Raw genomic sequence first — 16,191 nt, forward strand, 5'->3', positions numbered from 1 at the left:
TTAATCATGTTTATTCCCACAAATTCAAAATGATATGTACTTACCTCCCCCTAACAAATCCAAAAACAAACCTTTGTCACCCTTGAAGAATGCTAGGGAACCACCTCTTTATTTTGAAAACTGGTGAACAAAGGGAAAGAATGTAATATTTATCCTTCTTTTCCTGAGCGAATTGTATCTCAGGGTTACTAAATGAGTGTTGAAGAAAATTTTCTCTTTCTAGGGACTAAATTAAGAAGGAATGACATACTTGGAAAATAACCATTTGTAATCCAAAATTATGAAATAATGAATCCAGGAAATAATCATCAATGGATGTGAACATCCAAAAGAGAGAGACAACTAGAGGTTTTCTCTGCTTCTGGATAGATACACACAACACTACCTATGGAACATTATTACCAAAAAATAATAGTTGAAACTGATTAAGGCTCTATCTAACTACCAAGTTACAAGAAATGCAAAAGATAAACATGCTAAATATTACCATGGAAATTCAATGACCAAAATCCAGACTGGTAGACACTCTATATGAGAAAAGCCTAGTTTCTTAACAAATAAATAGAGAAAAACAGACAAAGATAGACAGATAAATAGAAGAGAACCTACAGATTTAAAGAGATTTAAGAATCACAACAGTTATTTGCATAATATGGACCTTATCTGAATACTGATTTACTCAACCTATAAAAACACATTCTGACTCCAGACTTTGAAACAATTAGGGAAATTGGAACATTGACTGCATATTTAATGCTCTTAAGGAATTACTGTTCAATTTTAGGATAGTATGATGGCATTGTGCTTATGGCTACAATAAGGAGGCCTTACTTTTAGATTTGCATAATAAAGTATTTATAGATGAAATGATAAAATGTCCAAGATTAATTTCAAAATAATCTGATAGGGACAAAGTAGATCACATACAGATAAAACTAGGTTAGCTGTGAATTGATAATTCTTTAAAGCTGGGTGATAGGTACTGCTCTCTCTACTTGGATAACTAGTAGGGCATTAAAAAGTGAATTTAAACACAAGATTAAATGAAAAGGCAGATTTGGAAATCATTACAAAAAATCAGAAGGACTTGGCAAATGCTATGCAGGTATCACCAAAGTGGAGTGCTAAGGCAAAGTAAATACATTCTTTGGGAGGTTAAACGTTTATGAAATAGCAGTCACATCTCTTCTAATTACTTCTTCCATGCCTCACTGGTAAGACAGGTTAGGGTTTCTTACAAATGCCTCCTAACACAGAGGAGACAGTCATCACAGGCTGACTCTCCCAGGAAAGAATACGTTCCAACAAGATCCAGATGCAGCCACCAAATGAGAAGAGGTCATAGTGGCAACAGCAAAGGTGGGAGAAAGGCCCAGCTCCGGGCAACGTGGTTGAACTAGGGCCTCTTCTTGTGGCTATGTGAACCCGAGGACTTCAAAGCCTCCCATGAATCTGTGCCAGTGAAGCTGTATGAGGCATGACACAGTCATCAAAAATGGGAAAGAACCCCTTTGGTGGGAAAAGAAGACTAAAATCTCATATAGTGGGTGTGCTTACCTGTCATCATTACATATTTTAAATAATAATATTAGAATCTGACTTTTTAAAATTATAAATATTATAAAAGTGATTTTTAAGGCCTACAGAAAAATAATTATAGGAGCCTGCACTATGAAAAGAAGACCAGGAACTGTGAAAGAAAAACGTTCTGAATCTAGAAACATAAAGGCAGGATTTGAGGGCCAGGCATAGTGGCTCACACCTATAATCCCAGCAGTTTGGGAGGCCGAGGCAGGTGGATCACCTGAGGTCAGGAGTTCAAGACCAGCCTGACCAACATGGCAAAACCCTGTCTCAACTAAAAATACAAAAATTAGCCAGGCATAGTGGCACACACCTGTAGTCCCAGCTACTTGGGAGGCTGAGACAGGAAAATTGCTTGAACCCAGGAGGCAGAGGTTGCAGCGAGGCAAGACCGTGCCACTGCACTCCAGCCTGGGCAACAGAGTGAAACTCTGTCTCAAAAAAAAAAAAAGTAGGATTTGACACTCTAATTACTTACGATGACATTATCTTAGTTTTACTTTTTTTTCCCCAAGAAATCATGGAGTTCATATCAGTGATTCTCAGGAGCGGACTGGATATTTCACAGGATACAAGAAAGTGTAAGAAGTAAGCATCTGCAATTTAAAAATAACTCCAGGTGATTCTGACATACCTGTACCCCCGTAGAGGACCTGTCAAGGACCAGTAGGGTGACTGGCCAAGGCCTGTGTGCTGCTAAAATGCACCTGAGATAATCAACATGGAAAGCTGGAGATTACTGTTTTAAACACCTCTGGAAGGTAAGCAGAGCTGCAATGTCAGAGGATAATGAAATCCCCCTGAACTTCCTTACCACTCACACCACTGCCGAGGATGAGCAGCTCTGAGCTGTGAGGATGGTTCAAGGAGGGTCAGAGGGGGTTCCACTGCAGACCATCTTCTGGCAAGCGCATGTACATATCTGCCTACCTGCACCACTGCTCCCATTTGGCTGAGGGACAATAACAGGCAGATGACTACAGTGCTCTTTGCAGTCAAACTTGTGAGCATCATGGAAGAGTGCTTGAAGAGGAGTGTCTAACCAGACACCAAAAACACTTTTTGTATCTCTGTAATTTTCTTTCATCACCAACATATCTGAGACTGTTACAGCTTCTGATGATGCTGACTAGTTCAATTTGGACAAAACATGCATACCAACAGCAGCACCCCTCATGACAACCAATCCCGAGTTTCATGCCAGACAGGTTTGTTTCTTTCATAATTACAGTATCCACAAAACTGTTCTTCCTCCAGTAAGAAGAGGGGGCTGACTGATGTAGATGGTGCCTTCTATGCAGCATGTTCAAAAATGCAGTGCACTGAGCTGAAATGAGTAGCCAAATGCTACACATCTTGTAAATAAGAAGGGTCTTGGTTTCTAAGATCCTTCTCACTGAGGGCTCTCCTAACTACACAGTCAGATATACAGTGAGGCCTACAGTCTATGGAAGAGCCTGAACAACAGGTGAAAAAGAATGCCCTCCCAACAACCCTCCATCACCACAATTCTGTACAGCCTACAGAATTAAAATACAACAATATCAGGTAATGCTTCAAACTTGCTAACTTTCAAATTACTTAAAAGTCACACAAATTATTAATATTTATATTTAATGTTAAAAGTATATTCATAACAAAATTAAAACCAAGGCAGCTATTTCAGTTGAGCTCCAAATACTCTCTATGTTGGAAAATTTTCCACTCCTGCTACTTTATTAATATTATTCTCCCAAATTTCCGTAAGTAAAGGATTAGGTTTTAGACTCAGCAGATGTTAGGAAAATTTAGGCTATGACCATTTAAAGAGTTAATAAACATTTGCAAGTTACACTCATCTTTCCCATTATAGTTATTCCCATGCTTTTAGGTCAATATGGACATGTGTGCCAACATGAACAAAACTTGGGAAGGAGAGGCGACATGAGTCCCTTTGTAAAGGTACAGAATTCTATTTTAGACCACAAGGCAAGGTCATCTTATCCCCACACCAGAACATACGAAGTCTCTTCTCAAAGGAAACTGCAATAAAGGGACAGAATCAAGGAGCTAATTGATCTAAGCATGATCTTTGCAGCAGATGAGTGAAAAGCTATGGGCATGGGGTAAAAAAAAAAAAAGCAGAATAAGCAGTCTGGATGGGCAAAGCTACTCATGAATGTTAAGACCTGGGATGGACTGTGCACAATGCCCAGACTACCCATTACTGAAAATAAAAACAAAACAAGACAGAAAACAACCAAGCAAACAATTACACCAAAATTTAAAATACTCTTTCCAAATATCAGTCAGGCAGTATTTCCCACCCAATCACTTGACTTTTGCAATGACAATTCAAAAGTGACAATTCAGTCACTTTGGTCTTACTTAAATTATACGGAGGCACTTTCATGAGTTGAACTTTCTTGAGGCTACATTGGGCAAATATGAATTTATATATCCATGAAAAGAAGATACCTCCACAGCTAACCATACCACTCCTATCAAATCAAAGGCCAAAATACCTGTACAGCCATGGAAAGTCTGAACATCCAACCAATATCATACAGACTTCTCTTCAAACTCACCTATCATTAAATCCCTTAGTGTGAGGGGCTTCACCTGAGCATCACAAACATTCGCTACATAGCAAATCTGAATGAAGTACCAAAATATTTTCAACTCTTAAGCACTAGTACAATATTTACATTCATTCTTTTAAGTTCATTGAAATTGCTATTTTGAATACTTCTAAAAAATGTAAGCCATTCCCTATGTCACCCAGCAATAAGGCATTTAAATCAACCAGAGTCCTTAGAACTGATTAAGATAACTTAACAGAGTAACGAAGTATTTGAAGATAAAATACCTAAATATATATATAAAAATGTAATTGTGATACTTACCTATCAGCCCCTTCTCAAGAGTGAAGGTTTTGTTTGTAAACATACATTCAAAAGCCACAATGTGAAAAATCTTGTTCACTGTGTTGTGAGTCCCAACAATTCGAATATACCTGATGGTAAAAAGAAAAGAAAATCTGTTGAAAATGAGCTCCCACCACAACCAATTCAAGGATAACAGAATAAGACAAGTCACTTAAACATATAGTGCACCAGGATATAGACCAAAGAAAGGACACTCTGAGCTTGACTTCAGACCCTGTATCTGCTCCTTATGGGTAGCTCCAATTGGACCTAGAAGAATTATAGCAAAATAAGGGAGATGTCATTTTGCAGAAAATTAAGTAGAACTTAGATTGGATTTACCCAAAAACACCAAACCAAGTGCTGTTCAGTTCAACCTCTGAATGTCAGTCAGGTACATGACCTGAAGACATTTTTACCAGATAATACCAAGTAGCTTCTGCTCTTGCCTTGTGGTTAGGAATGTGCGGGAGCACATGTGCACAATCAGATGCTTTCCAGCTCAGTGGAAGATTTCATCCATTGGAGATGAATGCATGAAATCAATATTGCTTTCTTCTTTAAAAGGAAAAATCCAGAAACTACTGAAAACTCCTCACAGTTTCTTTTATTTTAATAATGCTCCTAAATCTTTGTTAGGAACTTAACCTTATACACTGACGCCAGCCCCCCACTTGACTGCTGGGAAGTATCCTGACCAGAGGAAGTGATCTGCAGAGATGGCCCAGCCTGCTCTGCAGCCTCCATCCTGGCCACATCAATCTGGCACCTGCACACAGTGCAGAGTTTCACTGGGCAGCCCTTGAGCATCTTGGCCTGTTCATCCTCTTTAATTCCCTGGAGACTTCATCTCCGACAAACAAGCATTAACCTTGGAGTAACTTGCTCTCTTCACTCTCCAAAGGGACCTGACAGTTCACAGGTTAATGAACAGATAAACTCACTCTTCTGAGTGTCACATGATTCCACAAGGGATGTGCCACACACCGTCTTACTGGAACTCAAAGGAAGAACCAGGAAAAATAACTAGATTAACTGATAACGCCTCCCAAATTACGAACTATGCACTCTGAAGGATGGGGTATATTAAATGAACAGATTTCAATTAGGATATGACAGACTGGACAAGGTTTTAGTAATCTCCTCCCCTCTGCTGTGTAAAACAACCTTCAATTTAGACGATATAATTTTACTTCTGAGTTAATCACTATTCACTAATTCAGTAATTTCTTTACATTTCTCATCAGCCCAGGTTAACTGTATAATGTAAATGCTGATTTAGAAAATTCACATTAAGGAGACTATATTTGGGGTTTTCATATCATGGGCTATTTTCCCTCCTGATTCTTCAAGCCTGACTCTCACGGCATTCCCTGTGCACCTCATTTAGCCATCTGCTCCTTGACATGAGCTGATCACTCATCTTTACAACCAATATTAATGCTATCTCCCAAACTGACTGTCCAGTGTGCTCACACCTACTGCAGGGAGGCACCACTCTCCCTGTGTTGGGAATCAAGGCAACTGCTATATGTACCAGAGCCCACTGGTTAAGCAGGAATTTGGCCCTAATCTGTTCCTTCAAACCCTCAAGGCAGACAGAAAGTACTGCTTTTACTGGGTTTGGGTGGGTGGGTAGGTTCATTCAACATAAGTTCTTACTGGTCTGAGTAGTAAAGACTATATTGTCCTTCACTTTGGCAGTGACAATCTCCCTGATGCTTTCTGGAAGGGAAGGAGTGTATTAATTCTGGCACTTTGGCCTGAATCTAATTTTGTCCATTTCCTTAAACCCACAGGAACTCAACCAGCATAGCATTTTCAACTGCATATGGCTGTGACAGCCTGAGTGCTGCTGTCTGCAACCTTGGAGGGAATAGAGGGAATGTGGTTTAGTGGAATTTGATCAGATCATTTTGCTATTCTCTAGCTCAAATCTCTACCAAAGGAGAGACAGCTCTCCTACTGTGCACAGAAGAGCCAGGAAGTGACTAACAAGGTCTTTTCCCAATGGTGGTTCTTAAGGTTAATATATTCCAGGCTAACCTAAGGGGATTCAATAACCTTCCTTCCCTCTTGTTCTTTCTTTTTAAAACAATATATGGAATCAGGTTTTCCAAGTTTAGATAACTTATTTCCCAAATTTTACCCAGTGCAAACATTAGGAATGCAAGAAAATATGCAACCCTCCCCTCCCTCGCCCCGCAGTTATAAGCAACTGAGAACAAAAAGTTATACTGGAATACATTTTATACCCTTATGATAGTATTTGTGATAACAAACAAAATAATATATATGGTGGGAAAAGCATTGAGAGATGCCTCCAGATAAAAAGTTCTGTGTAAATGAAGATAATGTTATCTCTGCTGCATAATCCTGAAGTCAAATTAGCAATTCACCATTATATATCACACCTTTTGATCAGCCTGTTATATGCAATGCTCACAACAAGTTTAATTATTCTAGTTCTACAATACTTTCTAAGTCTCTAGAAAAAAAAAATTATAGCATAATTTGCAAAAATGGCATAAAGTCCCTACTCAAATACATATTTTAAAAAATGTGACATCAAAAGAAAGAAGCCAAGCTCCTTTTTCTCAAGCAAAAAGTTGCAAACATCCTGGACTTTCCCCATACTAAAGATCTAGCCTAGAAATGGCAAAAGGCTTCAACTAATGGCCCAACATCAATGACTGGAGGAGCAGCCTGAAACTCTACATTAAGAATTCAGGGCCAGGCGTGGTGGCCCTGTAATCCCAACACATTGGGAGGCCTGGGTGGGTGGATCACTTGAGGTCAGGTGTTCAAGACCAGTCTGGCCACCATGGCAAAACCCCATTTCTACTAAAAATACAAAAATTAGCCAGGCATGGTGGCATGCGCCTGTAATCCCAGCTACTTGGGTGGCTGAGGCAGGAGAATCACTTGAAACCAGGAGGCAGAGGTTGCAGTGAGCTGAGATCGCACCACTGTCCTCCAGCCTGGGTGACAGAGTGAGACTCTGTCTCAAAACAAACCACCACAACAAAAAAGGCCCTGTCCAGCACAGTAGTGCCTTGATCCATAAGCAACGACTAAAAGGGGGAGGAGGCAGCACAGGTACCGTCCTTGATCATGAGCATATTTCCTTAACGGTGCTCACAGTGGACCACCCCAAGGTAAAAGAAGTTATTACTACCCAAGTTATTGAAAAATCCAAGGGATAGGAATGGGAGAGTCCTCTCTCTTTTTGCTTTTTTTGAAAAACAAAACAAAACTTGGTTCTGGGTCATGACACCAAAACTGGAGAAGTAGGTATCACATTTTCTCTGTCACAAGAAATCCTGAATATAGGTGAAGTTTAAGATTTATTTCTTTGCCTTTTCAGCGCAAGTCAGACTCTGATTTAACCAGATAATAAGGGCAGTGGCAGCCAGTGACTTTATCAGTGTGCAGAGAGGAGAAATGCTGAAAAATAGAATAAATATCCTTTGTTCTTGCTGAGGTCCTCAATAGCAGTTCAGACAGTTGGAAGATAATTAAAACTTAAACAGTGCAGAGGAAGGCAGATATGCAACAGATTGGCTATTTCTGATGAGGGTGAATGCTGTCCACGTGAACCAGAGTGTAACAGTCTGTTTCCAATATTCTCCTCCCTTCCCTATGTTAGCTGTCTTCAAGTAGCTGACAAAGACTGGATACTGAACATAGTTCAGAACAGAATGTTTCAATACAGAAATTTCTAGGAGCTATAAGATTGTGGGTGAACGAGATTCTGTCTTCTTTAATAAAATAAAACTGAAACCTCCAAGGACAGCACTCTAAAACTGAAAGGCACTACAGAGTTTTGACACAATGTGGCTTTTAGCGTCCAACAGAATCAGGTTTGTAGCCCAGTTCCATCACTTAATTAAGTGTGTCACTTAGGGGGAAAAAAAAAAAAGAAAAAATATATATATACACACATACATACACACACACACACACATACATACATTTTTGAGACAGGGTCTCATTCTGTTGCCCAGACTGAAATGCAGTGGCATGATCATGCCTCACTGCAGCCTTGACTTCTGGGCTTAAGCGATTCTCCCACCTCGGCCTCCCAAATAGCTGGGACTACAGGCATGCACCACCACATCTAGCTAATTTTTTGTAGAGATGTTGCCCACACTGGTCTCAAACTTCTGGGCTGAAACAATCCAACTGCCTCAGCCTTCTAAAGTGTTGTGATTATAGGTGTGAGCCACTGCACCTGACCCTCCAATTTTTTTTTAAAACTTAGCTTCCTCCTCTATAAAATGAGGTCAATAACACGAACTTTACAGGGTATTTAAATGAGACAAGTATTTAAAATATCAAATGCAGTGTTTGGCAGAGTAGGATGCCATTAAACAGAAATTCAAAGAGTAGATTATAGGATGCAGAATTTCTTGGTTAGGACGTTGAGAACGCTGGTTGTCTTGGAGGGTATAGTAGTTAGCCCCCCTTACCTGTGGTTTTGCTTTCTATAGTTTCAGTTACCTGCAGGCCAATATCATATTTGGAGACAGCAAGAGGGAGAGAGACTGCATTGCCGTAACTTTTCACAGTATATTGTTATAATTGTTCTAATTTATTATTAGTTATTGCTGTTAAACTCTCACTGTGCTTAATTTATAAACTAAACTTTACCATAGGTATGTATGCATAGGAAAACATACAGTATATATAGGGTTCAGTACCATGCATAGTTTCAGGCATCCACTGAAGGTCTTAAAATTTATCCCCGGAGGATAAAGAGGGGATTACTGTGTTACTGACTTTAGATGTTAAAATGGTGCATCTATGAGAGGCAGGCCAAGGTGAAGGCTTCAGGAACACAGGAAGGGGCTTGTCCTTCCTCTTAGGGCACCACAGTATGGGGACTATGGGCCATAGAAAGCAAGCAACATTCAGAATGTAGATTTCCTGGCTCTGCGGCGCTTCTCGCTTTAATCCTCTAGCCTTTAAAAAAATGTTCTTGACCTGTCTTAACTAAGCATGAGGAAGCAAGGGAACAATCTTTTGCCCATATTTGGGTTTAAAGTTTAAAGTATCTTCTCCCTTCCTCCAACCCAGGATCCCTTCTTGGCAGAGAATGTGAAATCCAGGGAGACTGCTCAGGGCCATGTGGTCCAGCTAAGTATACCTAGTGACATGGTTCTTTTTTTGTAAGCCCTGGAAGTTAGGAATTTGAATTTGTTAAGAAAAAAAATGCATTTCTTTACAGAGAGACAGCATAGTACTATGACCTAAAGAAATTTTGCTTTGGAGATTTCACGGCATTCTCTGCCTGTTCTGGGAAGGTAGGAGTTCCTTTTCTTAATCTAGCTTTCCATCATTGCTTATGAGGATGCTAGCAGATTTAATTTCTAAGGCACATACAGTACATCTTTAACATACTAAAGAAAATACCGAAAAACAGCAACTTGTGCATTCCAACTTTAAACCCCTAGTATTCTGCAGTCTTCAGCTCTAGTGGAGCACAAGCCTACCTGTGGTTACAGTTAATCCTTAACCTTTGCCTTAGTTATGTGATCACCTAACTTCTGTACTGAGCACATTTTATTAAAACATAAAATTGAATTTGGTAAGAAATATTTAAATGAGCTCTCAAGGGATTAACAAAAGCTAAAATCTATCTGAATTCTATTCTTTGGTAAACAAATATTTATTCTGAATTTGAACTTTATATTCTTGGATTAAACAAAGAATCCTGAAAATGAGAGTTAGCCTGAGATTGGTACAAAAGAAGGGAACCTTAACATTTTGGCTCTTCCTTCAGTAATCACAGAGGACTCTGCAGAGAAACACTGTTCTTTGTTGTGGCCAGAGGCAGGCACCTAACAAGAACTTAAGCTACAGCATCACTACAGATTTGAGATCACCCAAAGTTCAGATGCACCATTTCCAAGATTCCTATTTGACCTTTTCCTTTAAGGAGATACTAAGAATATACATAAATAATTCTCTAACCCAAGAAGCAGGTAATGCCTGTGGGTTTCCCCAGTATAAAATTTTCTTCTAGTTCTGTGTATAATGTTACTGCTCTTATAATCAAGCCACTGACTGGAGGGGGAGTGACTTCAGGTCTTGTTGCTAAGGCAGCAAGTGGAAAACAAGTTTACTGCCAGAATGACAAAAAGCTTCTAGAAAAAGCATGTTGCAAAAAAAGATTTGTTACTCTTAGAAAACCTTCCCTCTGGCTGATCCGTGGAGCTATAGATTCTCTTGTACTGACTTCAGCAAAGGGACCCAGCAGCATTTGCTTGTTTGGGAGAGGAAGGATTATTGAAAGGTTAAACACTGCACACAGGGCTAAGCAGAGGCTACTGTCTCAGAGAGCAGCCCTGATGCTATCTGACCATTTGCCCTGCAGAGGGAGCAATCATGTCCTGGCACCTCCACTGTTCAACCCGAAGGGCAAACAAAACAGGAAGTCTTGTTTTTGAGAGAAAACACATACTATATAGAATCAAGTATATGGAAGGGATGAGATGGGTAGAAATAATTACTAATACAGAAAGTCATTCCAATACTAGAGATAAATATTCAATTTTTTGTTTGTTTGTTTGAGACGGAGTCTTGCTCTGTCCGCCAGGCTGCAGTGCAATCTCAGCTCACTGCAAGCTCCACCTCCCGGGTTCATGCCATTCTCCAGCCTCAGCCTCCCAAGTAGCTGGGACTACAGGCACCCGCCACCACGCCCAGCTAATTTTTTGATTTTTAGTAGAGACAGGGTTTCACCATGTTAGCCAGGATGGTCTCCATCTCCTGACCTCATGATCTGCCCGTCTTGGCCTCCCAAAGTGCTGGGATTACAGGCATCAGCCACTGCGCCCGGCTGTAACTGTTGTTTTTTATTTAGGGGAAAAGTGAATTTTGAACAGTAGGCTCTTCCTGTTCGCCAAATATGCACAATCTAAAACTTGCCATGATGTGCCTTCAGTGTATGAAATTATATTTTGAATTAATATCAAAAAATAATTATAATATTTACATAAATTATATAAAAATGACATAAGATCTAAAATGTATTTAATTCATGTACATTTTTTTGCTTGCAAATATACCACACAATAGCCTTTAAGGTATACTGGGTAAATTTGCTTTTATCAAGATTTAATAAAAATCTACTAGGGGCCAGGCGCTGTAGCGCATGTCTGTCATCCTAGCACTTTACGAGGCCAAGGTGGGAGGACCACTTGAGCCTAGGAGTTCAAGACCAGCCTGGGCAACAGAGGGGGACCCTGTTTCTACTGAAAATTAAAAAACTAGCCAGGCATGGTGGTGCACGCCTGTAGTTCCACCTACTCGGGAGACTGAGGTGGGAGAATCAATTAAGCCCAGGAGGTCGAGGCTGTACTGAGCCATGATCACATCACTGCACTTCAGCCTGGGTGACAAAGTGAAACTCTGTCTCAAAAGAAAAAAAGAAAAAAGTCTACTAGACATAGGAGATAATGCTAAGCCCCATGAAGAATCGGCCAGAAGCCTTCATCAGACATAAGCCTTGATCTGGACAAATTTATAATACAGTTTGGAAAGCAAGATGCAAACATATCAAACTATATGACTTGATAGAACTGAATCAAAAGAAAGGCCTAGGTTCTAGTCAGAGCTTCATAATGCATTAGCTAATACAAATGGGGTAAGTTCCTTAATTTTTCTCAATCCCAGGCTCCACATGTGTAGTAGTGGTAGAGAGAAGGACATAAGAGTTTATTACTTATTCACATATGGTAGCTTAATCTTGAAACACTGAATTTAGCAACAAGAATATTAAAAGTCGTCCCAGGAACTAATCTTGCTTCAAATACCAAAATAAAACAAACATAGCTAAAGGAGAATTAATTATCTTTCTACCCACTCTTCCCAACTCATGATCACTGATTCATCCAATAAATATTAACTGAGCACTTACTATGTGGTAGCTATTGTTGCTGGGTGCTGGAATATGGTACTGAATAATACAGATAAAATCCCTCCCTCACAGAACTTACATTTAAAGTTGAGATAAACAACAAATTAAAAAATCAAATAATTATCCAATGATTGATAGGTGATCTATTTAGCACTGAACTTTATAGACAAAGTTGCCAAATTAGAAGGATAAACAGACATAAAACTCCTACCTTCTGGAATAAAAGAGTCAAATGGAAAAGTACAACTAGCTCTGTCTAAGAACATGGCTATAATGTAAATGAGTCTGAGGTGTAGACATAGTACACCTATTACAGCTATTTAGCAGGATACAGGCAAAAATCTAATTAAGTAGGCTTCTTAGCATCTGGAAAGAGGAACTGATTTGAATTTCAAGCAATGTCTTGCTTATTTCATGGTTTAGTTTACTTTTTATTCTTTTCATTTTTTTCAGATTATAATTTTCAAGGGATTATAGAGAGAGAAAATGAGATGTGGAGTATATACAATGAAAAATGAATAAGGGAGAGGGGAAGAAGAGAGACAGGGGGAGAAAAAAGGGAGGGGGATAGAGAGAGAGGAGCAAGGGAGAAAGAGAAAAATGAGTATGAACAAACCAACCCCTTCTCTGTCTCTGTTATGTGCTAATGTGAACAAATTCCCATATGGAATAATTTTAACCAATTTTATTACTCAATAAAACATTTGAAACCAACATGAAGTATACTTTAAGAAACAGAACTAATTTACAGAAAGTTCAACATTTGCATTTTTTCATTAACTTTTCCGCTAGCCCAAGATGCTAGGGGCTGGGGAGAGAATTTCACTAGTTTTATCTTCAAACTGTCTGCATTATCTTTTCCAGTTTATCCAATAAGCTATGCATTTCCACGAATGGAGACAAATGAGTCTAATGGAATTGTGAACTAGAGAAAAAGCAGGAGAAAATTAAATTTGTTAGTTTCCCTATGAATCTATAAGAACTCATTTGGTGACTATGACCTGTAACATGCCTGCTATTTAGTGTCAGGGCAAGGAAAGTTTCTCCTTTTTTTTTTAACCTAAGACTAGGGTGGGCATACGCCATTAATTGTAACGTAAAAGTTTAAGGTTTGGAAGAATCTATTTTTCTCCTTTTTTTTCTTTTAGAGTAGAGGATTAAATAGAGGAGGAAGAGAGGCAAAAGAAGGAAAAAGAATTAGTCTCTCCCCAAAGAAAAATCTAAGAATCCTTCTAAGAATGTAAACATTATATACCCTGATAAATCAGACAGGAATTGCCCAAGATGGCTTAAAAAACAGAAGTGAAAACTAAGCATCAAAACCAAGAGAGTAATAAAGAGAGCATAGGGAGTGAGGAAATCACAAATCCTTACTCTGGACTCCTGAGAAACTAGCATTGGAATTAAAATAAAAGCGAATCACTTCTGCATATTGTACAAACAGCCTCTGCAGGCATCATTTCCTTTCATGGAAAACCCATACTCTGTACACTCATACAACCAGTTGTGTTATATATTCATATATATAATATATCTAATGAATATATATAATATATACAGTATTATTATATATGACAATAACATAGGTTCATCTTCAAAAGCTCAACAGAACATATGGCCCTTGAAACCTCTGTATTTTCTACAAGCTATGTAAAGTAACCTGTGTTCCAGGCAATTGCTTCTCAGAGAACTAACTGAAATGTATTTCCAGAAAACAAGCTCAATGCACTGAAGTCCCACCTACTATCCCTACACTGCTTCAGTGTTCACAGAAAATTTCAAGGACCCTCCTTTTCCCCTCGGGAAATTCTGAACCTCTACTTAGTGAAAGGATCATTAAAGAAAAAAATCCAGAGATTTACTTAGCATGCAATTTGAGCATCAATAAAATTATGCATAAAGCTACCAAAAAGAAACAGAATAGTCAAAGTAAATAAAAATAATACTGCAGAAAACTTGAGGAAAATGCTCACCATAGCACAGAAATGCAAACAATAACAGGAGAGAAAGAGAGAGAGAGAGAGGAGACACATACAAGTATTTTTGTGTTGAGTGCCAAAACTAGTATGGATACGTATAATACACTATCTCAGGGATTGTTAAAGCTGGAAGTGCATGACCAATTTCACTGTGGAAGCCTGTACTCCAGTTTCCAAATAGCATGAAGGATTACTAATTTCAGCACTACTGGTATAAGAGATTTTGCTGCTGAAATCTGTCAATGTGTTAGAACTTTAATGCAAGTAAAACAGAAACCAAAATAGTAAGACGCTCCAAGTGGCACTATTTGGTGGTCTACAGAGTCTGCTTATAGTAGGGGCTGAGCAGACATGGGATTCAAACCTAACAGTCTGCCCAATCATTTAAAAAGACATCTCCCCATATGTACACTTTATGTGTTAGGAGTCCTATGCACTGTTGAAGTTCAATTTTGAAGCCTGTCTCCAATCCATATTTCTGGTGGATTAGCAAGCAGGTTGGGAGGGGGAGTAGTTTGGCAAGGCTGTTTTTTGTCCCTCCCCAAAGCTTCTTGAGAATTCAACCATTCATGACCTAGACTCTGCTGGTGGAGCATTAGTACTAAGCCAGTGATCAGACAGAAAATGTCAATCCTCACACTTGTTTCAGAAATTCAGGAAAGGAAAAACTTAATGAGTGGAATGAACAGAAAGTAAACTGTGTACTTTGTAAGAGAGGACTTCTTTTTAATATGCAAGAAGATTCTATCATATTACTGATAGTCACTGCTACTGCTGTGCTGCTTGGCCTCTTCATTAAACCAAAACAAAGCTGGTTTCACTATTTCTTTTTCTTCTTTTACATTTTTAAAATAAAGTTATACATAAATGTAGTTTAAAAAGTCCAACAGCCTATAAGGTTTATTATGAAAAATACTCCTCCATGCTCCATTTCCTCTCCACCTCAGAGGCAATAATTTTTACCTGTTTAAATTTATTATTTTAGGGTTTATCTCACATCTATAATTAACACGCTTCTAGTGTTATATCTTGACCTTCAATTTTAGGTTTTATTCACCAACCTACTACTACAGAAGATGAGGATTTAGCTTTCCCTCTCCACGTGTACCCTTTCCCATCCCCCCAAGTTAGACTGTACTGTAACTTTGTTGGATCAATATTCAGTGCTTACATTATGACTATGTAAATGTTATTCACAATTAATATGTGGAGTACTTTTCTTTCCTGCACAATTTTTTTCCCTGTGAGAATTAAAAATAGTCTTGGTTTTTGTTTTGCTTAGTTTTGTATGAGTGCAACACTAATTCACCTCCTTCGTCTAACTCTCCCTTAACCGACTGAGCTCCTCTCAAGACATTCTGACACATCAGGCATTTTTTGAAATTTCCTCTTCTTGAATAAGTCTTCTTGGGCCTTCCGAACAGTTTCAGTCAAGTCTAGCTGCCCTCTAAGCCTGCAGCAAGCTATCATCCTGGGATCCATCTTCACCATCATTGTAGGGATTCTTTAATCTCTCTCGGGTGTTAAACAGCCTGCACCTGTATCCCACACTGTCTTCTTTTTTGGTCTCCTCTCTCATTTTGGTGGTACATTTACAAACAGTTTCCTGAGAAATGGTTTCTAGGAGATAACATTTTTAAGATGTTGTGTGAACATTATCCTTAGACCACCTTCATATATGATTGGTCTTGTGGCTGGGTACAGAATCTTAAGTTGGAAATAGATTTCATTCAGGACTCTGAATGTATTGTTTTACTGCCTGTGAAGCTTCTAGTTTTGCTTTTAAGAAGCCACTATA

The 16,191-nt window shown here is 38.8% G+C and overlaps 1 protein-coding gene across 1 annotated transcript in view; it reads right to left on the reverse strand.

Moving 5' to 3' along the window:
- BTBD9 (BTB domain containing 9) overlaps positions 1–16,191 on the reverse strand; it is a 500,126-nt gene that overhangs the window by 174,279 nt on the left and 309,656 nt on the right. The window contains exon 7 of the mRNA XM_033217041.1: positions 4,470–4,579. Coding sequence (XP_033072932.1) covers positions 4,470–4,579 — 110 coding nt within the window. The remainder of the gene's footprint in view (positions 1–4,469; positions 4,580–16,191) is intronic.

Source organism: Trachypithecus francoisi, unplaced genomic scaffold, assembly GCF_009764315.1.
Source record: "Trachypithecus francoisi isolate TF-2019V2 unplaced genomic scaffold, Tfra_2.0 Lachesis_group10, whole genome shotgun sequence".
NCBI classification, from domain to species: Eukaryota; Metazoa; Chordata; class Mammalia; order Primates; family Cercopithecidae; genus Trachypithecus; species Trachypithecus francoisi.